Genomic DNA, 24,116 nt, shown 5'->3' with positions numbered 1-24,116 from the left:
GCTCCTGGCCCCATAATGGGAGAGGAAGCCTTGGTGGTCTCTGAGTCACCCTCTGCATCCTTCTCTTTTCTTGAAGGATAAAGCATATTGGCAGCCAGTTGGTTCTGTGGCCCTGTGGGTTCCCTTTGGTCTGACAAGGCAGTGTTTCTGCTGATATCATCTCATCCTTATTCCTGCCTTCTCCTGAGATGGTTCACGTGCACAGTCTATTTATCAGATGATTTTTCTGTCCGCATTTTTAGAACATATACCCCCCTCTTTTATTTTCTTTGCAAAATTCATAGACTGAGAATTCTCCAAATCTTTAAATTCTGGCAACTCTCTGGTTAGCACTAACTTCTTCACTTTGTCTCCTCTGCTCACATTTTACTCTAATGAGTCAGGGGTATCCAGGCTACATCTCTGACATTTTTCTTAGAAATCTTCTCAACTAATTATCCAGTTTCATTACTCACAAATTCTATCTTCTGTAAAACACAAGATTACAATTTAGCCAAGTTTTTGGTCACTTTATAACAGGAGTTGCCTTTTCTTATCCATTGTTCTTTTCTGTCTAAAATCTCACCAGAAACAATTTTCATGTAAATATTTCTACCACTATTGCATTCATGATTATCTTTGTATTGTCTATAAAAGATGTAGGCTTTCTCTCCTGCTCTCCTCTTTTGCCTCTGAACCCTCACCAGAGTTGCCTTTACCTTCTATATTTCCACCAACAATCTCTTCAGATTCAGTCAGTTCAGTTCAGTTGCTCAGCTGTGTTTGACTTTTTGCAACCCCATGAACTGCAGCACGCCAGGCCTCCCTGTCCATCATCAACTCCTGGAGCTTGCTCAAACTCGTGTCCATAGAGTCGGTGATGCCATCCAACCAACTCATCCTCTGTTGTCCCCCTTCTCTTCCTGCCTTCTCTTCAGATTAATCTAGAAGTTTTCCACAATGTGCCTCAAACATGGAATGTTAGGTTCATGAATCAAGGCAAATTGGAAGTGGTCAAACAGGAGATGGCAAGAGTGAACATCGACATTCTAGGAATCAGTGAACTAAAATGGACTGGAATGGGTGAATTTAACTCAGATGACCATTCTATCTACTACTATGGGCAAGAATCCCTTAGAAGAAATGGAGTAGCCATCATGGTCAACAAAAGAGTCCAAAATTCAGTACTTGGATGCAATCTCAAAAACGACGTAATGATCTCTGTTCGTTTCCAAGGCAAACCATTCAATATTACAGTAATCCAAGACTATGCCCCAACCAGTAACGCTGAAGAAGCCGAAGTTGAACGGTTCTATGAAGACCTACAAGACCTTTTAGAACTAACACCCAAAAAAGATGTCCTTTTCATTATAGGGGACTGGAATGCAAAAGTAGGAAGTCAAGAAACACCTGGAATAACAGGCAAATTTGGCCTTGGAGCACGGAATGAAGCAGGGCAAAGGCTAATAGAGTTTTGCCAAGAGAACACACTGGTCACAGCAAACACCCTCTTCCAACAACACAAGAGAAGACTCTACACATGGACATCACCAGATGGTCAACACCGAAATCAGATTGATTACATTCTTTGCAGCCAAAGATGGCGAAGCTCTATGCAGTTAGCAAAAACAAGACCAGGAGCTGACTGTGGCTCAGATCATGAACTCCTTATTGCCAAATTCAGACTTAAATTGAAGAAAGTAGAGAAAACCACTAGACCATTCAGATATGACCTAAATCAAATCCCTTATGATTATACAGTGGAAGTGAGAAATAGATTTACAGGACTAGATCTGACAGAGTGCCTGATGAACTATAGACGGAGGTTCGTGACATTGTACAGGAGTCAGGGACCAAGACCATCCCCATGGAAAAGAAATGCAAAAGAGCGAAATGGCTGTCTGAGGAGGCCTTACAAATAGCTGTGAAAAGACGAGAAGTGAAGAGCAAAGGAGAAAAGGAAAGTTATAAGCATCTGAATGCAGAGTTCCAAAGAATAGCAAGGAGAGATAAGAAAGCTTTCCTCAGCAATCAATGCAAAGAAATAGAGGAAAACAGAAGAACAGGAAAGACAAGAGGTCTATTCAAGAAAATTAGAGATACCAAGGGAACATTTCATGCAAAGATGGGCTCGATAAAGGATAGAAATGGTATGGACTTAACAGAAGCAGAAGATATTAAGAAGAGGTGGCAAGAATACACAGAAGAACTGTACAAAAAAGATCTTCACGACGAAGATAATCACGATGGTGTGATCACTGACCTAGAGCCAGACATCTTGGAATGTGAAGTCAAGTGGGCCTTAGAAAGCATCACTATGAACAAAGCTAGTGGAGGTGATGGAATTCCAGTGGAGCTATTTCAAATCCTGAAAGATGATGCTGTGAAAGTGCTGCACTCAATATGCCAGAATATTTGGAAAACTTAGCAGTGGCCACAGGACTGGAAAAGGTCAGTCTTCATCCCAATCCCAAAGAAAGGCAATGCCAAACAATGCTCAAACGACCGCACAATTGCACTCCTCACACGCTAGTAAAGTCATGCTCAAAATTCTTCAAGCCAGGCTTCAGCAATATGTGAACCGTGAACTTCCAGATGTTCAAGCTGATTTTAGAAAAGGCAGAGGAACCAGAGATCAAATTGCCAACATCTGCTGGATCATGGAGAAAGCAAGAGAGTTCCAGAAAAACATCTATTTCTGCTTAATTGACTATGCCAAAGCCTTTGACTGTGTGGATCACAATAAACTGTGGAAAATTCTGAAAGAGATGGGAATACCAGACCACCTGACCTGCCTCTTGAGAAACGTGTATGCAGGTCAGGAAGCAACAGTTAGAACTGGACATGGAACAATGGACTGGTTCCAAATAGGAAAAGGAGTCTGTCAAAGTTGTATATTGTCACCCTGCTTATTTAACTTCTATGCAGAGTACATCATGAGGAACGCTGGGCTGGAAGAAGCAGAAGCTGGAATCAAGATTGCTGGGAGAAATAGCAATAACCTCAGATGTGCAGATGACACCACCCTTATGGCAGAAAGTGAAGAGGAATTAAAGAGCCTCTTGATGAAAGTGAAAGAGGAGAGTGAAAAGGTTGGCTTGAAGCTCAACATTCAGAAAACGAAGATCATGGCATCTGGTCCCATCACTTCATGGGAAATAGATGGGGAAACAGTGGAAACAGTGTCAGACTTTATTTTTTTGGGCTCCAAAATCACTGCAGATTTCGATTGCAGCCATGAAATTAAAAGATGCTTACTCCTTGGAAGGAAAGTTATGACCCACCTAGATAGCATATTAAAAAGCAGAGACATTGCCAACAAAGGTCCGTCTAGTCAAGGCTATGGATTTTCCAGTGGTCATGTATGGATGTGAGAGTTGGACAGTGAAGAAAGCTGATCACCAAAGAATTGATGCTTTTGAACTGCAGTGTAGGAGAAGACCCTTGAGAGTCCCTTGGACTGCAAGGAGATCCAACCAGTCCATTCTAAAGGAGATCAGTCCTGGGTGTTTATTGGAAGGACTGATGCTAAAGCTGAAACTCCAATACTTTGACCTTTTCATGTGAAGGGCTGACTCACTGGAAAAGACTCTGATGCTGGGAGGGATTGGGGGCAGGATGAGAAGGGAACGACAGAGAATGAGATGGCTGGATGGCATCACTGACTCCATGGACATGAGTTTGAGTGAACTCCGGGAGTTGGTGATGGACAGGGAGACCTGTTGTGCTGTGATTCACGGCCTCGCAGAGTCGGACATGACTGAGCGACTGAACTGAACTGAAGCCATTTCCACATATTTAGGTACCGTTTCGTCTTTCTCAACCTTGAGCTTTTCTTAGCAGTCAGTTCAGGAGCCCTCAAGCCAAACCTAGAGGGAGACAATCTGTCCCTTGCACACCTGCTCTTAGAGTAAAAGTAGCTGAAGGAAACAGCCGTGGTGCTTGGGAGGGTGGGGTTAGAGGTTATTTGTGGCTCTAGGGTTTAGATATGCCTAGACTAAGCTTGGAGCATTTTGACCTCTAGGCACTGGGGGTAGTATAACTTCAGACAAGACTTGGAATTCTGGCTCAAGTAACTCTCCCAAGACTTTGTGGCAACTCTGCTTGGTATGTGGAGAAGGCAACGGCACCCCACTCCAGTACTTCTGCCTGGAAAATCCCATGGACGGAAGAACCTGGTGGGCTGCAGTCCATGGGGTCGCTAAGAGTCAGACACGACTGAGAAACTTCACTTTCACTTTTCACTTTCATCCATTGGAGAAGGAAATAGCAACCCACTCCAGTGTTCTTGCCTGGAGAATCCCAGGGACAGTGGAGCCTGGTGGGCTGCCGTCTCTGGGGTCGCACAGAGTCGGACACGACTGAAGCGACTTAGTAGCAGCAGGTATTTGTTACAACAACATCTTGTTTCTTGGAACCAAATTCTGTATTAGAATTCTCCAGAGAAATGGGACCATTGACGGCACAGGAGGAGAAGCTTTGGAAGGAATTGATTGGCCCATGTTATTCTGGAGGCTGACAGATTACAAGATCTACTCATCTCTAGGAGAGCTGATGGTACAGTTTTTGTGTGAAGGGCAGCAGCCTTGAAAGTCAGGCAAAGCTGATGTCTCAGTTTGGGGACCTCAAGCAGGAAGAATCCTCACTGGAAGGTCAGTGTTTTTGTTTAACTAAGACCTCCAGGATTGAGGCCCACCTGCATTAAAGAAAGCTACTGCATTACTCAGTCTACTGATATAAATGTGGGCTTCCTGGGTAGCTCAGACGGTAAAGACTGTATCTATAATGCAGGAGACCTGGGTTCGATCCCTGGGTAGGGAAGATCCCCTAGAGAAGGGAATGGGAGCTTACTCCAATATTCTTGTTAGGAAATCCCATGGATAGAGGAGCCTGGTGGGCTACAGTCCATGAGGTCACAAAGAATCGGTCACAACTGAGCAACTAACACACACACACACTGATTTAAATATTAACTTCATGTGAAAACACCCCACAGAAACACCTGAAATATTATTTGAGTAAGATCTGATCTCATTGTGGCCCAGTGAAGTGGATTTGATCCCTGGGATGGGAAGATCCTCTGGAGGAGGGCATGGCAACCCACTCCAGTATTCTTGCTTGGAGAATTCCATGGACTGGAGAGCCTGGAAGACTTGCAGAAGAGTTGGACATGAGAGTGACAGAGCGCACACACTCTTTAGTATACATCGATTATTCTAAGTAAACCTGGAATTTATTGATGGTAGAATAGCTGACTGGAGAAACTAATCATGTAACTGTGTAGTTAACAGTGCAAAAGTGAAATGACTATTTATGAGCAATCTTGTGTCTATGCAGAACTTCTCATCTTGTTTTTTCTGTCATCAATCTGAATGTAGTGTGGAGTTTGAGGAGAAGGGGGGAAAGTTTTGGGAGCTGCTGCAGCTGGATGCTGGCCCCTTTATACCTGATATATACCCATGAAGTTTGCTAGGGTCACATCTGTGTTTTGGGGAGTTTGATGTGACAATTAAACTCTTGAATCATAAAGGCTGAGACATTTGGGGGAAATAAAAGGGAGGAGGTGAAAAGTGGTGAATTAGTATGCTCAAAATTCCCCAAGCCAGGCTTCAACAGTACGTGAACTGTGAAATTCCAGATGTTCAAGCTGGTTTTAGAAAACGCAGAGGAACCAGAGATCAAATTGCCAACATCTGCTGGATCATCAAAAAGGCAAGAGAGTTTCTGAAAAACATCTCTTTCTGCTTTATTGACTATGTCAAAGCCTTTGACTGTATGGATCACAATAAACTGTGGAAGATTCTGAAATAGATGGGAATACCAGACCACTTGACCTGCCTCTTGAGAAATCTGTATGCATGTCAGGAAACAACAGTTAAAACTGGACATGGAACAACAGACTGGTTTCAAATTGGGAAAGGAGTATGTCAAGGCTGTATATTGTCACCCTGCTTATTTCACTTATCTGCAGAGTACATCATGAGAAATACTGGGCTGGAAGAAGCACAAGCTGGAATCAAGATTGCTTGAAGAAATATCAATAACTTCAGATATGCAGATGATACCACCCTTATGGCAAAAAGTGAAGAACTAAAGAGCCTCTTGATGAAAGTGAAAAAGGAGAGTGAAAAAGTTGGCTTACAGCTCAACATTCAGAAAACTAAGATCATGGCATCCGGTCCCATCACTTCATGGCAAATAGATGGAGAAACAGTGGAAACAGTCACAGACTTTATTTTTTTGGGCTCCAAAATCACTGCAGATGTTGACTGCAGCCATGAAATAAAAAGACGCTTACTCCTTGGAAGAAAAGTTATGATCAACCTAGACAGCATATTAAAAAGCAGAGATGTTATTTTGCCAACAAAGGTCCGTCTAGTCAAGACTATGGTTTTTCCAGTAGTCATGCATGGATGTAAGAGTTGGACTATAAAGAAAGCTGAGTGCAAAGAATTGAAGCTTTTGAACTGTGGTGCTGGAGAAGACTCTTGAGAGACCCTTGGACTGCAAGGAGATCCAACCAGTCTATCCAAAAGGAAATCAGTCCTGGGTGTTGAAGGACTGATGTTGAAGCTGAAACTCCAATACTTTTTCCACCTGATGTGAAGAACTGACTCATTTGAAAAGACCCTGATGCTGGGAAAGATTGAAGGCAGGAGAAGGGGATGACAGAGGATGCGATGGTTGGATGGCATCACTGATTCAATGGACATGAGTTTGAGTGAATCCTGGGAGTTGGTGTTGGACAGGGAGGCCTGGCGTGCTGCATTTCATGGGTTCGCAAAGAGTCAGACGCGACTAAGTGACTGAACTGAACTGAATATTTAAATGACTGGATGCCCTGAGGCATCTTTGAAAGGAGGTAGGATCCTTGAGGCAGATTGTTGGGGACTAGTTTAACCCATGGGAACTGGAGACTCAGAGCAATTAATTAAATGAAGATCCCAAACTAAAAGAAGAATTTATAGAAAATAGTCTTTATTGGCAGGTATTGGTACATAGTGCTCGTTAAAACTAGATAGTAAAAGGGAAGGAAAGACTTTTTTTCTGGTCTGGGGAAATCCTGTTTAGACTTTTAAGGCCACTTTCATATCTTATTCATTTTCAAAATAACCACGTGATTGCCATGATTACCCAGAAGACTACACATGAGGTTGAGAATCAGTCTGCTGGATATAACTAGAGATGCTGATCTCTTCATCTGATTCTTTTGTCTAATTACAAATATCATGTAATTTTTATCTTGAAGATACCAGGAACCCCAGGCACATGCACAGAGGTGACTGAAAAATAAAATGTTGCTCCTAACTTGATCTCTCTTTAAAATTCACGGGAAAAAAGGAGAAGAATTGGGGCTATCCTAAGAGGAGAATTTTGAGCCTCAGTGACCATCCACACCGTAGCTGGCGAGTTGCTTTTCTGATTGTCAGCTCCTCCATGTGGCTAAAAACTGATAGAGCAAGAAGTGAAGTGAAGTGAAAGTCACTTAATCGTGTCTGACTCTTTGTGACCTCATGGACTATAGTCCATGGAATTCTCCAGGCCAGAATAGTGGAGTGGGTAGCCATTCCCTTCTCCAGGGGATCTCCCCAACCCAGGGATTGAACCCAGGACTCCCACACTGCCAAAGAGTTCATATCAAATAAAAGGAAGCAGGCCAACAAATTATGAAGAAAGCAGGACTCAATAGGCGAGGACTCCAGGAAGATGAATACAGATGTCAGCTGAGAATCTATAATAACAGATGAGGAAAATGTAAATATTAGCACTTGTCAATCAGAAGTGGGTCAGAGGCAGATTTAGCCATGCATTCTATAAAATCTAGAGTAGTTTTTAACAATTTCCTATTGCCACATATTGGATGTATTTGATTAAAGAACTTAGTTAAAAAGTTATTTAGAGTATTTTTAATTTTTAGAAAAAATTCTAGTAATATAAGAAAAATTAAATGCCACATAAAGTGTGAAAATTTTAGGTGTTCGTTGTGTCCAACTCTTTGTGACCCCATGGAGTGTAGCTCCCCAGGCTTCTCTGTCCATGAAATTCTCTAGTCAAGAATACTGGGTTTGGTAGTCATTCCCTTCTCCAGGGGATCTTCCAGACCCAGGGTTGAACCTGGGTCTCCTGCATTGCAGGCAATTCTTTACCGTCTGAGCCACCAGAGAATCCCAAATGCCACACACCCCAGATTTAATTCTCATATACAGGTAAAACCCCAATACTCTTTGTGATATATCTGTTTAAGCCTCAGAAACCCTGTATCAGTTCAGAATTGAAGAAATACTTGCAGGTGTTAAATATGTGGTCCATGAAAGGACAATGCCTTCAACCAAGGAAATCACCATATGGTAGAAGTTTGAAAACACAGAAACATCAGTAAAGCTCATTTAATATATTAGTTTAGGTTTTCGGATTTTATTATAGTCACAGTCTATATGAATGAATTGTTTAGTGTTTGGGAATATGGTTGGTAATGATAGCTTTGCACCATTTCATTTGGTTAATAAAATCTCTGACACAGTTTGAAATGATATTTTCCATTCAAGGTAAAAGTGTTTTGAAGGAAAGATCTCTTGGTCATCCAAAACACAGACTTCAACTCGTTTTCTACATTTCTATACCTGTGTTCATCATTGCTGCTGCTCTTATAATAAAGCAGGATAAAATAAGAGAGCTGTGCTACAAAGGAGAACTTGAAAGTGAAAGGTATATATGTTTTATTCTTATCAAATAAAGAAGTCAAGGAAAAAGTATTCATGGTTCATCTAGATTATGCTAAAACTATAGGTAAAGCGATATAAAGCTATATGAGGAGAGGCACACAGATACATTTCAGACTGGCTTGGTGTCCTTCATATTTTTTCTAGTTTTACTACATTTTACCAGCAGTGTTACTTGAGGAGGATGGGTGCCAAGGGTATGGTGGAGATTTATTCAGCCTTTTAATCCAATACAATAGTTTCCGCTCAGTTGTTCCTGACTCTTTGCGACCCTATGGACTGTAGACCACAAGCTCTTCTGTCCATGGAATTCTCCAGGCAAGAATACTGGAATGGGTTGTCATTTCCTTCTCCAGGGGATCTTCCTCACCCGGGTCTTCTGCACTGCAGGCAGATTCTTTACCATCTGAGCCACAGGCAGGCTCTTAATCCACAGATTCTGTCTATATGGTCATATTGTACATGAGAGAATTCTCTTCATGAGAATAAATAACACTGCATTTAAAAATAAAATTTTAACATATAGAGCCTCAGACCAGTAGTAAATAGCTTCATTAAAATACCCCACTCCACTAGAGATAAGATCCATGAATATGCCTGCATAATATTTATTTTCCTAATTTTATATTGCTGATTGGGCAGGTCATTTCTCAACTAGAAATTACATGTGTAGTTCATGTTAATCAGGTAAGACAGGAGGAAGCGTCATGAAATGGGAAGAAAATTATATTTAGTCTCAGAAAACCTGGCCTCAACTCCTAAATATCGCATATCTTGATAACTATGATATCTTGAGCAAAGGGTTTAATTTTTATGTTCTTAAAATTATTCTCTGTAACTGTGTAAAATGTGAGATAATAGCTTTCCAATTTATCATAAACTCCTGGATACACTGAATTATTAAATGACATTATCATGTTATCTGTAATCCATTACACAACAATTTAAGCATCATTATTGAGCCCCTTATTCATAGTTTACTATATTTTCCCACAGAGGAATTTATCTCTAGTTTTACCTTCTTGGAATTGATATAAAGAGAAGATGAGTGAGTGTTATGAGAGGATGAAAGAAATCTATAGAAATGTATAGAAAATAAGCTGAAATTTTGGACTGCTACTTTATGGTTTTGGCTTAATTTGGGTGAGAGTTAGGATTACCATAAAATCAAGGGGCCTGCCCGCAAATATGTGGGCTTCTACCATAAATATTTGAGTAAATGTGAAATGAGAATGAGAAGATTAGGTCGACATAGCAAGATGGCTGGTGGCATTTCTCCTAATATTGAGATGGTAGTTGTTTTATTGCTCTTATTTCCCTGGAAGGAGACATTTTATTTAGTGACTTACTCTATTTCTCTGAAGAATATTCTTCATTCAAGTAGTCACTTGATTAAGATTTTTTAAATTTCTCCCTTTTTAAAAACAAACATTATCGATGTTACAGGTCTGTGTCGGAAGAAAGCAGCACTAACAGCGAGTCATTCCCCAGTGTCAGGTGAGTATAGCAGGATTAACCATTCTGCATTGTACCTTTCTGTCGTTGTACAAGGAGCACTTAAAATCATTCATTTAAAGCCAAACATTTGTTCATAATATTCTTATATGGTCCCCATTGTAGATGATTTTATAGTTCAGTTCAGTTCAGTCACTCAGTCGTGTCTGACTCTTTGCGACCCCATGAATCACAGCATGCCAGGCCTCCCTGTCCATCACCAGCTCCCGGAGTTCACTCAAACCCACCTCCACCGAGTCGGTGATGCCATCCAGCCATCTCTGTCGTTCCCCGTCTCCTCCTGCCCCCAAACCCTCCCAGCATCAGAGTCTTTTCCAGTGAGTCAACTCTTCGCATGAGGTGGCCAAAGTATTGGAGTTTCAGCTTTAGCATCACTCCTTCCAATGAACACCCATTCTTATATGGTCCCCATTGTAGATGATTTTATAGTCCTGAATACTAAAACTTGGTTTCATGATGTCACAACCCTCCCTGATCCACACCAAAGGAGTGATTACACACTAGCATTTATGACCACAATTTTTTTTTTTATTTTGAGGTTTGGTGAGGAGAACTTATATCTTGATGATGTTTTACCCCCACATGAAAAGAAGACTGATATTGTAAAGATGTCAGATGTGCTTATAGTTATATTTTTATGTCAGAAAAAATTATTGTTAATAAGATAGAGTCTTGGAGTTTTCATTCATTTTACTGTATTAAGATCTCAAATAGCCCCTGAACTTGACAACCATCAAGGAATGAAGAAAATAAACTAAACCCAAATTAAGTGGGAGGAAGGAAATAATAAAGATTAGGGCAGATCTGAAGAAAAGGAAGAATAGAAAAGCAATTTTAAAAATCAACAGAGGTAAGCATGTTTTTTTTGAAAAAAGAAAGAAATTAACAAACCTTTAGCTAGGCTAACTAGCACAAAAAGGGAGAAGGCTAATATAATAAAACCGGAAATAGTATCATTACAAATACTACAGAATTAATCTTTTTATAGTTTATAGTTCCTTAAAGATTACTATGAACATTTGTATGCTAAGAAACTGAAAAACCAAAAAGAAATAAACACATTCCTGGAAACATGTGACATGCCAAGATTAAATCATGAAGAAATAGAAAGTGAGCAGATTAAAACCTATCAAGGAGAGTGAATCAGTAATTAAAACCCTCACAACAAAGAAAAGCCCAGGATAGATTGGTTTTACTAGTGAATTCTGCCAAACATTTAAATAGGAATTCAAGTGAGTATTCTAGAACTGTTCCAAAAAGTATAAAGGTGAAAACACAAACTCATTTTATGAGGCCAGCATTACTGTGACACCAAAATTGGTAAGGACTCCACATAAAAAGGAAACTACAAGTTAGTATCTGTGATGAATATAAATGCGAAACTTCTCAACAGATACTAGCAAAACCAAATTCAACAGCACATGGAAAGGATTATGCACCATGGCAAAGTGATATCATGGGAGTGCAAGGATGGTTCAACAAATGAAAATTAATCAATGTGATAACACCCACCACTTTAACCAGATGAAGAATGAAAATGACAAGATTTTCTCGGTAGATATAGAAAAAAACATTTGACAAATTCAAACGTTTTTATGATATATCCTTTCAACCAGTTAAGAATGGAAAGAATTTACAACACAGTAAAAGAAAATAACTGCTAGTTTATACTCACTGGTTCCACTGGTTCCCCATCTATTTGCCATGCAGTGATGGGACTGGATGCCTTGATCTTAGTTTTCTTTTCTTTTTCTTTTTTTATTAATTAATTTATTTTAATTGGAGGCTAATTACTTTACAATATTGTTTTGGTTTTGCCGTACATTGACATGAATCTGCCCCGGGTGTAAATGTGTCCCCATCTTGAACCCTCTTCTACCTCCCTCCATATCGTCCCTCTGGGTCATCCCAAAGCACCAGCCCCGAGCATCCTGTATCATGCATCGAACCTGGACTGGCGATTCATTTCACATATTCACATTCATCATATTCACATGATAATATACATGTTTCAATGCCATTCTCCCAAATCATCCCACCCTCGCCCTCTCCCACAGAGTCCAAAAGACTGTTCTATACATCTGTGTCTCTTTTGCTATCTTGTATACAGGGTTTTCATTGCCGTCTTTCTAAATTCCATATGTATGCGTTAGTAAACTGTATTGGTGTTTTTCTTTCTGGCTTACTTCACTCTGTATAATAGGCTCCAGTTTCATCTACCTCATTAGAACTGATTCAAATGTATTCCTTTTAATGGCTGAGTAATACTCCACTGTGTATATGTACCACAACTTTCTTATCCATTTGTCTGCTGATGGACATCTAGGTTACTTCCATGTCCTGGCTCTTATAAACAGTTCTGCGATGAACATTGGGGTACACGAGTCTCTTTCAATTCTGGTTTCGTCGTTGTGCATGCCCAGAAGTTGGATTGCTGGGCCTTATGGCAGCTCTTTTTTTATTTTTTAATTTTTAAAATTTTAATTGGAGGCTAATTACTTTACAATATTGTATTGCTTTTCCAAACATTGACATGAATCCCCCCCCGGGTGTACATGTGTTCCTTATCTTGAACCCCCTCCCACTTCTCTCCCCATCCCATCCCTCTGGGTCATCCCAGTGCACCAACCCCGAGCATCCTGTATCATGCATTGAACCTGGACTGGCGATTTGTTTCACATATGATAATATACATGTTTCAATGCTATTCTCCCAAATCTTCCCACCCTCACCCTCTCCCACAGAGTCCCAAAGACTGTTCTATACACCTGTGTCTCTTTTGCTGTCTCACATACAGGGTTATCATTACCATATATATGGTTTCTAAATTCTAAATTTCTAAAATTCCATATATATGCGTTAGTATACTGTATTGGTGTTTTTCTTTCTGGCTTACTTCACTCTGTATAATAGGCTCCAGTTTCATCCACCTCATTAGAACTGATTCAAATGTATTCTTTTTAATGGCTGAGTAATACTCCATTGTGTATATGTACCACAGCTTGCTTATCCATTGGTCTGCTGATGGACATCTAGGTTGCTTCCATGACCTGGCTATTATAAACAGTGCTGCAATGAACATTGGAGTACATGTGTCTCTTTCAATTCTGGTTTCCTCGGTGTGTATGCCCAGAAGTGGGATTGCTGGGTCGTATGGCAGTTCTATTTCCAGTTTTTTAAGGAATCTCCACACTGTTCTCCATAGTGGCTGTACTAGTTTGCATTCCCACCAACAGTGTAAGAGGGTTCCCTTTTCTCCACACCCTCTCCAGCATTTATTGCTTATAGACTTTTCGATAGCAGCCATTCTGACTGGCGTGAAATGGTACCTCATTGTGGTTTTGATTTGCATTTCTCTGATAGTGAGTGATGTTGAGCATGTTTTCATGTGTCTGTTAGCCATCTGTATGTCTTCTTTGGAGAAATGTCTGTTTAGTTCTTTGGCCCATTTTTTTATTGGGTCATTTATTTTTCTGGTATTGAGCTGCAGGAGTTGCTTGTATATTTTTGAGATTAATTCTTTGTCAGTTGCTTCATTTGCTATTATTTTCTCCCATTCTGAAGGCTGTCTTTTCACCTTGCTTATAGTTTCCTTTGTTGTGCAGAAGCTTTTAATATTAATTAGGTCCCATTTGTTTATTTTTGCTTTTATGTCCAATATTCTGGGAGGTGGGTCATGGAGGATCCTGCTGTGATTTATGTCAGAGTGTGTTTTGCCTATGTTCTCCTCTAGTTTTATAGTTTCTGGTCTTATTTTTAGATCTTTAATCCATTTTGAGTTAATTTTTGGGCATGGTGTTTGAAAGTGTTCTAGTTTCACTCTTTTACAAGTGGTTGACCAGTTTTCGCAGCACCACTTGTTGAAAAAGATTGTTTTTTCTCCGTTCAGTATTCTTGCCTCCTTTGTCAAAGATAAGGTGTCCGTAGGTGCATGGATTTATCTCTGGGCTTTCTATTTTGTTCCACTGATCTATATTTCTGTCTTTGTGCCAGTACCATACTGTCTTGATGACCGTGGCTTTGTAGTAGAGCTTGAAGTCCGGCATGTTGACTCTTCCAGTTCCATTCTTTCTCAAGATTGCTTTGGTTATTTGAGGTTTTTTGTATTTCCATACAAATTGTGAAATTATTTGTTCTAGCTCTGTGAAAAATACAATTGGTAGCTTGATAGGGATTGCATTGATTCTATAGATTGCTTTGGGTAGTATAATCATTTTCACTATATTTATTCTTCCAATCCATGAACATGGTTTATTTCTTCATCTATTAGTGTCCTCTCTGATTTCTTTCACCAGTGTTTTATAATTTTCTATACATAGGTTTTTTGTTTCTTTAGGTAGATATATTCCTAAGTATTTTATTCTTTCTGTTGCAATGGTGGATGGAATTGTTTCCTTAATTTCTCTTTCTATTTTCTCATATTTAGTGTATAGGAATGCAAGGGATTATTGTGTGTTGATTTTATATCCTGCAAGTTTACTATATTGATTGATTAGCTCTAGTAATTTTCTGGCAGAGTCTTTAGGGTTTTCTGTGTAGAGGATCCTGTCATCTGCAAACAGTGAGAGTTTTACTTCTTCTTTTCCTATTTGGATTCCTTTTATGTCTTTTTCTGCTCTTATTGCGGTTAAAACTTCCAAAACTATGTTGAATAGTAGTGGTGAGAGTCGGCACCCTTGTCTTGTTCCTGACTTTAGGGGAAACACTTTCAATTTTTCACCATTGAGGATAACGTTTGCTGTGGGTTTGTCATATATAGCTTTTCTTATGTTGAGGTATATTCCTTCTATTCCTGCTTTCTGGAGGGTTTTTATCATAAATGTATGTTGAATTTTGTCAAAGGCTTGCTCTGCATCTATTGAGATATCATATGGCTTTCATTTTTCAATTTGTTAATGCAGTGTATTACATTGATTGATTTGTGGATATTGAAGAATCCTTGCATTCCTGGGATAAAGCCCACTAAGTCATGATGTATGATCTTTTTAATGTGTTGTTGGATTCTGATTGCTAGAATTTTGTTAAGGATTTTTGCTTCTATGCTCATCAGTGATATTGGCCTGTAGTTTTCTTTTTTTGTGGCCTCTTTGTCAGGTTTTGGTATTAGGGTGATGGTGGCCTCATAGGATGAGTTTGGAAGTTTACCTTCCTCTGCAATTTTCTGAAAGAGTTTGAGTAGGATCGGTGTTAGCTCTTCTCTAAATTTTTGGTAGAATTCAGCTGTGAAGCCGTCTGGACCAGGGCCTTTGTTTGCTGGAAGATTTCTGATTACAGTTTCAATTTCCGTGCTTGTGATGCATCTGTTAAGATTTTCTATTTCTTCCTGGTTCAGTGTTGGAAAGTTGTACTTTTCTAAGAGTTTGTCCATTTCTTCCAAGTTGTCCATTTTATTGGCATATAATTGCTGATAGTAGTCTCTTCTGATCCTTTGTATTTCTGTGTTGTCTGTTGTGATCTCTCAATTTTCATTTCCAGTTTTATTTTTTTGATTTTTCTCCCTTGTTTCTTGATGAGTCTGGCTAGTGGTTTGTCAATTTTATTTATCTTCTCAAAGAACCAGCTTTTGACTTTGTTGATTTTTGCTATGGTCTCTTTTGTTTCTTTTGCATTATTCCTACCCTAATTTTTAAGATTTCTTTCCTTCCGCTAACCCTGGGGTTCTTCATTTCTTCCTTTTCTAGTTGCTTTAAGTGTAGAGTTAGGTTATTTAGTTGATTTTTTTCTTGGTTCTTGAGGTATGCCTGTATTGCTATGAACCTTCCCCTTAGCACAGCTTTTACAGTGTCCCAGAGGTTTTGGGTTGTTGTGTTTTCATTTTCATTCGTTTCTATGCATATTTTGATTTCCTTTTTGATTTCTTCTATGATTTGTTGGTTATTCAGCAGCGTGTTTTTCAGCCTCCTTATTTGGGAATTTTTAATAGTTTTCCTCCTGTAATTTGAGATCTAATCTTACTGCACTGTGGTCAGAAAAGATGCTTAGAATGATTTCAATTTTTTAGAATTTACCAAGGCTAGATTTATGGCCCAGGATGTGATCTATCCTGGAGAAGGTTCCGTGTGCGCTTGAGAAAAGGGTGAAATTCATTGTTTTGGGGTGAAATGTCCTATAGATATCTATTAGGTCTAACTGGTCTATTGTATCATTTAAAGATTGTGTTTCCTTGTTAATTTTCTGCTTAGTTGATCTAGCCATAGGTGTGAGTGGGATATTAAAGTCTCCCACTATTATTGTGTTGTTGTTTATTTCCCCTTTCATACTTGTTAGCAATTGTCTTACATATTGCGGTGCTCCTATGTTGGGTGCATATATATTTATAATTGTTATAACTTCTTCTTGGATTGATCCTTGGATCATTATGTAGTTTCCTTCTTTGTCTCTTTTCACGGCCTTTGTTTTAAAGTCTATTTGATCTGATATGCGTATTGCTACTCCTGCTTTCTTTTGGTCTCTATTTGCATGGTGTATCTTTTTCCAGCCCTTCACTTTCAGTCTGTATGTGTCCCTCGTTTTGAGGTGGGTCTCTTTTAAACAACATATATGGGGGTCTTGTTTTTGTATCCATTCAGCCAGCCTTTGTCTTTTGGTTGGGGCATTCAACCCATTTACATTTAAGGTAATTATTGATAAGTATGATCTTGTTGCCATTTATTTTATTGTTTTGGGTTCGAGTTTATACACCCTTTCTGTGTTTCCTGTCTAGAGAAGGTCATTTAGCATTTGTTGGAGAACTGGTTTGGTGATGCTGAATTCTCTCAGCTTTTGCTTGTCTGTAAAGCTTTTGATTTCTCCTTCATATTTGAATGAGATCCTTGCTGGGTACAGTAATCTGGGCTGTAGGTTATTTTCTTTCATCACTTTAAGTACGTCCTGCCATTCCCTCCTGGCCTGAAGAGTTTCTATTGAAAGATCAGCTGTTATCCTTATGGGAATCCCCTTGTGTGTTATTTGTTGCTTTTCCCTTGCTGCTTTTAATATTTGTTCTTTGTGTTTGATCTTTGTTAATTTGATAAATATGTGTCTTGGGGTGTTTTGCCTTGGGTTTATCCTGTTGGGGACTCTCTGAGTTTCTTGGACCTGGGTGATTATTTCCTTCCCATTCTATGGAAGCTTTCAAGTATTATCTCCTCAACTATTTTCTCATGGTCTTTCTTTTTGTCTTCCTCTTCTGGGACTCCTATGATTCGAATGATGGGGCGTTTAACATTGTCCCAGAGGTCTCTGAGATTGTCCTCATTTCTTTCAATTAGTTTTTCTTTTTTCCTCTCTGTTTCATTTATTTCTACCGTTCTATCTTCTAGCTCACTTATCCTATCTTCTGCCTCCGTTAGTCTACTGGTGGTTCCCTCCAGAGTGTTTTGGATCTCATTTATTGCATTATTCATTATATATTGACTCTTTTTTTATTTCTTCTAGGTCCTTATTAAACCTTTCTTGCATCTTCTCGATCCTTGTCTCCAGGCTATTTACCTGTAACTCCATTTTGTTTTCAAGATTTTGGATCATTTTCACTATCATTATTCGGAATCCTTTATCAGGTAGATTCCCTGTCTCTTCCTCTTTTTTTTGGTTTGGTGGGCATTTATCCTGTTCCTTTCCCTCTGGGTATTCCTCTGCCTCTTCATCTTGTTTATATTGCTGTGTTTGGGGTGGCCTTTCCGTATTCTGGCAGTTTGTGGAGTTCTCTTTATTGTGGAGTTTCCTCACAGTGGGTGGGGTTGGACGGGTGGCTTGTCAAGGTTTCCTGGTTAGGGAAGCTTGTGTCCATGTTCTGGTGGGTGGAACTGGATTTCTTCTCTCTGGAGTGCAATGAAGTGTCCAGTAATGAGTTATGAGATGTCAATGGGTTTGGAGTGACTTTGGGCAGCCTGTATATTGAAGCTCAGGGCTATGTTCCTGTGTTGCTGGAAAATTTACTTGGTATGTTTTGTTCTGGAACTTGTTGGCCCTTGGGTGGTGCTTGGTTTCAGTGTAGGTATGGAGGCGTGCAAGCCACTCCAGTACTCTTGCCTAGAAAATCGCATGGACGGAGGAGCCTGGTGGGCTGCAGTCCATGGGGTCGCTACTAGTTGGACACGACTGAGTGACTTCACTTTCACTTTTCACTTTCACACATTGGAGAAGGAAATGGCAACCCACTCCAGTGTTCTTGCCTGGAGAATCCCAGGGACGGCAGAGCCTGGTCGGCTGCCATCTATGGGGTCGCACAGAGTCGGACACGACTGAAGCGACTTAGCAGCAGCAGCAGCATGGAGGCGTTTGATGAGCTCCTATCAATTAATGTTCTCTGGAGTCAGGAGTTCTCTGGTGTTCTCAGTATTTGAACTTAAGCCTCCTGCTTCTTGTTTTCAGTCTTATTCTTGTAGTAGCTTCAAGACTTCTCCATCTGTCACTTTCAAGGTGGTTCCCTCTGTTTTAGCATCTTCTGTTTGCTGGTCTCTTCAGTGTCTAATTTTCGCCCTGACACTAGGGGGCGGTGGTGGACACTTTTTAAGGCTCACTTGTTCAGTTGTGCTGTGGGGAGGTAGGAATGCTGCAGACAAAAATCTGTGGCGTCTGTGGGGAGTGCTCACAGTGTCTTGGCCACTCTGGGTTTGCACCCACTCACCGGCTCATGGCATGTGTTCCTTCCCTTTCTATACTGCTCAGGCTCTAGGTTGCTCTGCCCAGAACTGTCTGAGGCGGGCCCTCGGTTGCATGCACTTCCCAGGTCAAAGCTGCTCAGATTCAGGTACTCAGGTCCTCCAGCAAGGCGCAGACTTGGTTGGGCCTGCGTTTTGTGCCTTTCCCCGTCCGAGCAGCTCAGGTGACCAGGTGTTTGGTGAGCATGGTTGATGTGACTTATCGCCTCCCTGGTCCCTGCCCCTCGGTTTTCTGGGTGTACAACTGGCACACCTTCTCAGGCGGATGTTGACTGCCAAGAATCCTAAGAAGTCTTGGTTAGCAACGAATCCTGCTTGCAGTTTGGTATCGGATGCCTTTCTGGGGCCGCGATTGCCCCCTTCTGTCTCTGGCTGCCCTCCCCTGCCTGTCTCGGTTGGGGATGGGGCATGAGCCGTCTGCAGCCGGCTAGCTCTAGTCCATCCTTTGTTCCGAAAGCGAGTCTGGCGGTGTCTTAGGTTAGGGCTTTTCGCTTTTTCACAGAGTAGCTATCCCACAGTCTGCTTTGCTATCTCAAGTTAGCGCCCTCAGATTGTCCTCGGGCATTCAGGCCCAGTCCTCACTCTAAGCAATGCAACCTCCCTGCCCAGCCCCTGCTTGCTAGTGGCGGATGCAGGCGTCTGTGCTGCTTCTCCAGTGGGAGTTACTGTTGGGCACGTAATCTGTGGGTTTTAATTATTTATTTATTTTTCCTCCCAGTTATGTTGCCCTCTGAGGTTCCAAGGCTCACCACAGACTCGCCAGTGGGAGTGTTTCCTGGTGTTTGGAAACTTCTCTCTTTTTAAAGACTCCCTTCCTGGGATGGATCTCCGTCCCTACCTCTTTTGTGTCTCTTTTTATCTTTTATATTTTTTCCTACCTCCTTTTGAAGACAATGGGCTGCTTTTCTGGGTGTCTGATGTCCTCTGCCAGCATTCAGAAGTTGTTTTGTGGAATTTACTCAGCGTTCAAATGTTCTTTTGATGAATTTCTGGGGGAGAAAGTGGTCTCCCCATCCTATTCCTCCGCCATCTTAGGACTGCCCCAGTAAACCCAATAAATGTTTTCTTGAGTCACTGCTGTCAGCGTCCTTTCCCTCGCTGGCAGTCACAGTCTACTTCACCTCCCTAGGATGCTCTCCAACACTGTGCTGGTCTCTGGACCTGCTGTGGGGGCAGCTCAGATTCTAATCTGCTCCTATTCCTGTGTGTTCTTGCTTCCAGTGGCCACAGCTGTCAGAACTAGTGTGTTTTCTTTTGTGGGATCTCTCATTTTCTTTTTATATATGTTCCATAGACAGAGTCTGGCTAGTTGATCATGCGGATTTAATCTGCAGCTTGTACAGCTGGCGGGAGCAGTTTGGGTACAATTGAAACCCAGGGACAGTGTGGCTAGACTACGGAGGTTTGCTCCTGAGGCTGCCCTGGAGGACTTAGGTCTGCCCCAGTGAGGGCCAGGTGTGGAGGTGGTGCAGCTGCTTGGGTTGCAGGGGCTCAGGCAGCATCGGGTACTCAAGAGAGTTGGCAGCCAAGGCAGCATGAAATATAGTGCTCTAGAAGGGTATGGCAACCAGTATTGGCCAGTACACTCCAGTATTCTTGCCTGGAAGCCTGACAGGCCACAATCCACAGGGTTGCAAAGAGTTGGACAGACCAAAGCGACCCTGAGAGCATAAACGCAGGACATTTTTGCCTGTGTCAGCTCTGCCCCAGTAAGGGTTGAACATGAATTTGGCACAGCTGCTTGGCTTGCAGGGACCCTGGCAGTGCCAAGTGTGCAGTGCCACAGGAGTTATGGCCCTATCAGAGTCTTTTTCGCGCTTCTTGTAGCTGGCGATTAGAAGGCCTCTTTGGCCAGTTTTTCTTCATATTTCCTCCCATTCAGGCACTTAGAGGGCTCCCTTTCCTGGGATCCTTCTCTGTTGTTTGGTGCGTCAGGCACACAGAGGGCCCCCCCTGGCTGGGGTCTTACTCTGTAGTTTTGCACATCAGTCACTTAAAGGGGCACCCTGTGTGGGGTCCTGCTGTGTAGTTCAGTGTGTCAGGTGTTTTGGGGCCAGCCTCTCTTGTTCAGATGCTGATGCAGGCGTGTGGGGAGAGAGAGGCCATGGTGATGGCTCCACCCCCTCCACGTGACTCAGCCGTATCGCCTTGCTTCCATGACTGCCTGGCTTTCCTCCACAGGCTTTCCCACCAGGATCTCCTCCCTCACATCCTCTCTATCTGTCTCTCTGCAGTCAACACCAGCCCTCGCCCTGGGATTCCTCCACAATCCCTAAACTCCAGCTCCCAGCTGCTGCCCCTTCCAGGGGACCTGCGTCCCTGTCCAGGCTATGTGTGGCTGTGGCAAGGACTGTCTTGAGTCTCATTCCATTTAGGCTGCCACGGATTGGCTGTTTTACTCTCAGCCTTAACTGTTCTTCCTCTGACTCAGACAGTTGCACCGATGAGGTGGGGAGTGGCCCCCTGCTTCAGTTTCTGCACCTGCTGAGGGCAGGCCCAGTCCTACTAACACTCCTGTTTTCCCCCTAGTTCCTTGTTCTACTGAGTTTTCCATGGTTCTATTCTTTTCTGCTGGTCAGGTACTCATGTCCACTCAGCTGGGGTCCTGTATGCACTTCTGTGTCTGAAGGTGTATTCCTGATGTATCCGTGGAGAGAGAGGTACTCCATGGTCCAACTACTTCTCTGCCATCTTGTTCTCCATAATGAGCTCTTTCTTTAATGAGTAGGCATAGAAAGACAAATGTGTAATGTAATATTAATAATAACGGATTAGAGGCACTTTTGAGACTCCTTTTAAGGAATGCTGAGTGTATTTTTACCTTCTCTTAACTCTCTCCACTGATTTTTTTGTTATTTAAGTTTGAATTTTAGATCTAGCCTACTGTTAATTAATTCTTATTTTTTACAAATTATTTTCTTGGCTTCAAAAATATTTTATCGTTTTCAGTTTTGTGCTGAGTTTTACAACAAACATTTTGACTTTATTTTATGCTTAACCATTTCCATTAATCATACTGAAGGATTACTTTAGATTTTAATGAGAGTAAGATCCTTTTCTGTCCAGAGAGCTTACAATGCCTGTATCTTGCCATTACTCCCCTCTCTTGATTTATTCAATAAATTGTATATGCTTATGAGTATGCAAACCATTTTGCTTATTATAGTAGTAACAAGTAATAAACATTCATGCAATTTTTTAAATTCCAAAGAGGCTTTACTGCACTGAAACATTTTCAATTTACAGAAAATTGAGAAAAGAGTACAACTTTCCATATATTTTACACTCAGTCTTCTCTATTATTACCATCTAAAGTTATGACCAACCTAGAGAGCATGTTCAAAAGCAGAGACATTACTTTGCCAACAAAGGTCCGTCTAGTCAAGGCTATGGTTTTTCCAGTGGTCATGTATGGATGTGAGAGTTGGACTGTGAAGAAAACTGAGCGCCGAAGAATTGATGCTTTTGAACTGTGGTGCTGGAGAAGACTCTTGAGAGTCCCTTGGACTGCAAGGAGATCCAACCAGTCCATTCTAAAGGAGATCAATCCTGGGTGTTCATTGGAAGGACTGATGCTAAAGCTGAAACTCCAATACTCTGGCCACCTCATGTGACGAGTTGACTCACTGGAAAAGACTCTGATGCTGAGAGGGATTGGGGGCGGGAGGAGAAGAGGCCGACAGAGAATGAGATGTCTGGATGGCATCACCGACTCGATGGACATGTGTTTGAGTGAGCTCTGGGAGTTGGTGATGGACAGGGAGGCCTGGCGTGCTGTGATTCACGGGGTCACAAAGAGTCAGACACGACTGAGCAACTGAACTGAACTGAATATTAGTTGATAAGTTACAATTGATAGAGCAATTTAATATGTCATTTTTAACTAAGGTCCATACTGTATTCATATTTTCTTAGGTTTTAATAGATGTCCTTCTTCCGGACCAGAGTCCATTCATGATACATCATTATTTTTCGTTTAATGTTTCCTTTGACTCCTCTTGGCTCTGATTAGCTTTTAGGCTTTTTGTTTTTGATGTCCTTCCTTGTGGTTGTTGAAGACAATTGGTGGGGTATTTTTTAGTGTGTCTTTTCATGAGAATCTAAACATTCCTTTAAAACTATTCAAAACAAAAACTAACCATTAATATTAGCACCCAGGATAATCATTGTTAAATTATTTCAATATATAGATGTATAGACAGGTGTGTGCATGTGTGTTTGTGGTTTTATCCTTTATAGAATGTGATTGTACTTAGAAATATTGTATCTCTTTTGTTCTAAACTAAAATCAGTTTATATACTTAGAATGGAATTTTAAAGACACTTTGCTTTACTGAGCTAAATAGTTCCCAAAAATTGATAAATAAGCACTTAGGGTATTTTAGGAAGGCACAGACTAAGACTGTTTGCAGCTGAGGAAACAGAATCGATTGTTATTTACTTGATCCTCTCTCTTCAATTTCCATGCCTTTTGAGTAAATTGCTTGCATTAGAAATATGTGGGCTCAAAAATAGGGTAACACTATGCTTTATCCTACTTTCCCTTATAGCAACAGTCACTGACGGTCTCGCCCTATCAAGAGGATGGTACCAAATAAACCACCAGAAACTGGCCTAAACCAAGAGGGAAAACAAACAAACAAGCATATTTCTCTGTCCCCTCTGTTGTCACTGCTGAGGGTTTAAATTATGAAATAAATCATCTGCGCCCGAATCACCCTAATTATGTCTGGTGTTTTCTCTGTGTTTTAGGTTTCAACTTCCGCTGTATCTAACTTGAAAAAGGCTCTCAGTCGGCTAAAAGCAGTCAAAGACCCTCACTCCCAGAAAGCCCTGGGAGCCTGCCAGTTGTGTCCCAAGACCCAGCTTAGACAGGATCCCTTTTCCTTTCTGCTCTGTTGACCGGAGCCTCTCCCCGACTTTCCTCCTTCCTCCTTCATAGACTTCAGCTAGCCTATGGCTTGTCCTACTGGCATTTATTCAGGAGTTGTTGAATCCAGTCTTTCTCTTGTTACCACTTCTCCTCTTTGAAAGCTGTATACCTGCTTTAGTGTGTTCAGATTCCTGTTTTCCAAGAGGAGGTTTACCATGAAGCTAAGGGCTTCCCTGTTGGCTTAGACAGTAAAGAATTTGCCTGCAATATAAGAGACTGGGGTTCAATCCCTGGGTCGGGAAGATCCTCTGGAGGAGGCATGGCAACCCACTCCAGTATTCTTGCCTGGAGAATCCCATGGATGGAGGAGCCTGGAGGAGTCCATGG

General features: G+C 41.3%; 1 protein-coding gene across 1 annotated transcript in view; it reads left to right on the top strand.

Annotated features, from left to right (window-relative positions):
• LOC148773737 (disintegrin and metalloproteinase domain-containing protein 5-like) overlaps nucleotides 1-23,758 on the top strand; it is a 119,652-nt gene extending 95,894 nt beyond the window's left edge. The window contains exons 19-23 of the mRNA XM_088832666.1: nucleotides 3,913-3,929; nucleotides 8,526-8,685; nucleotides 10,146-10,196; nucleotides 10,753-10,816; nucleotides 23,609-23,758. Coding sequence (XP_088688792.1) covers nucleotides 3,913-3,929; nucleotides 8,526-8,685; nucleotides 10,146-10,196; nucleotides 10,753-10,816; nucleotides 23,609-23,758 — 442 coding nt within the window. The remainder of the gene's footprint in view (nucleotides 1-3,912; nucleotides 3,930-8,525; nucleotides 8,686-10,145; nucleotides 10,197-10,752; nucleotides 10,817-23,608) is intronic.
• The last annotated feature ends 358 nt before the right edge of the window (nucleotides 23,759-24,116 follow it).

This window comes from Moschus berezovskii, chromosome 26 (genome assembly GCF_049115385.1).
Source record: "Moschus berezovskii isolate FMDL1 chromosome 26, NW_MosBer_1.0, whole genome shotgun sequence".
Taxonomy (NCBI): Eukaryota; Metazoa; Chordata; class Mammalia; order Artiodactyla; family Moschidae; genus Moschus; species Moschus berezovskii.
The sequence above is the reverse complement of the archived record's forward strand: the minus strand, read 5'-3'. Positions and strand labels throughout refer to the sequence as shown.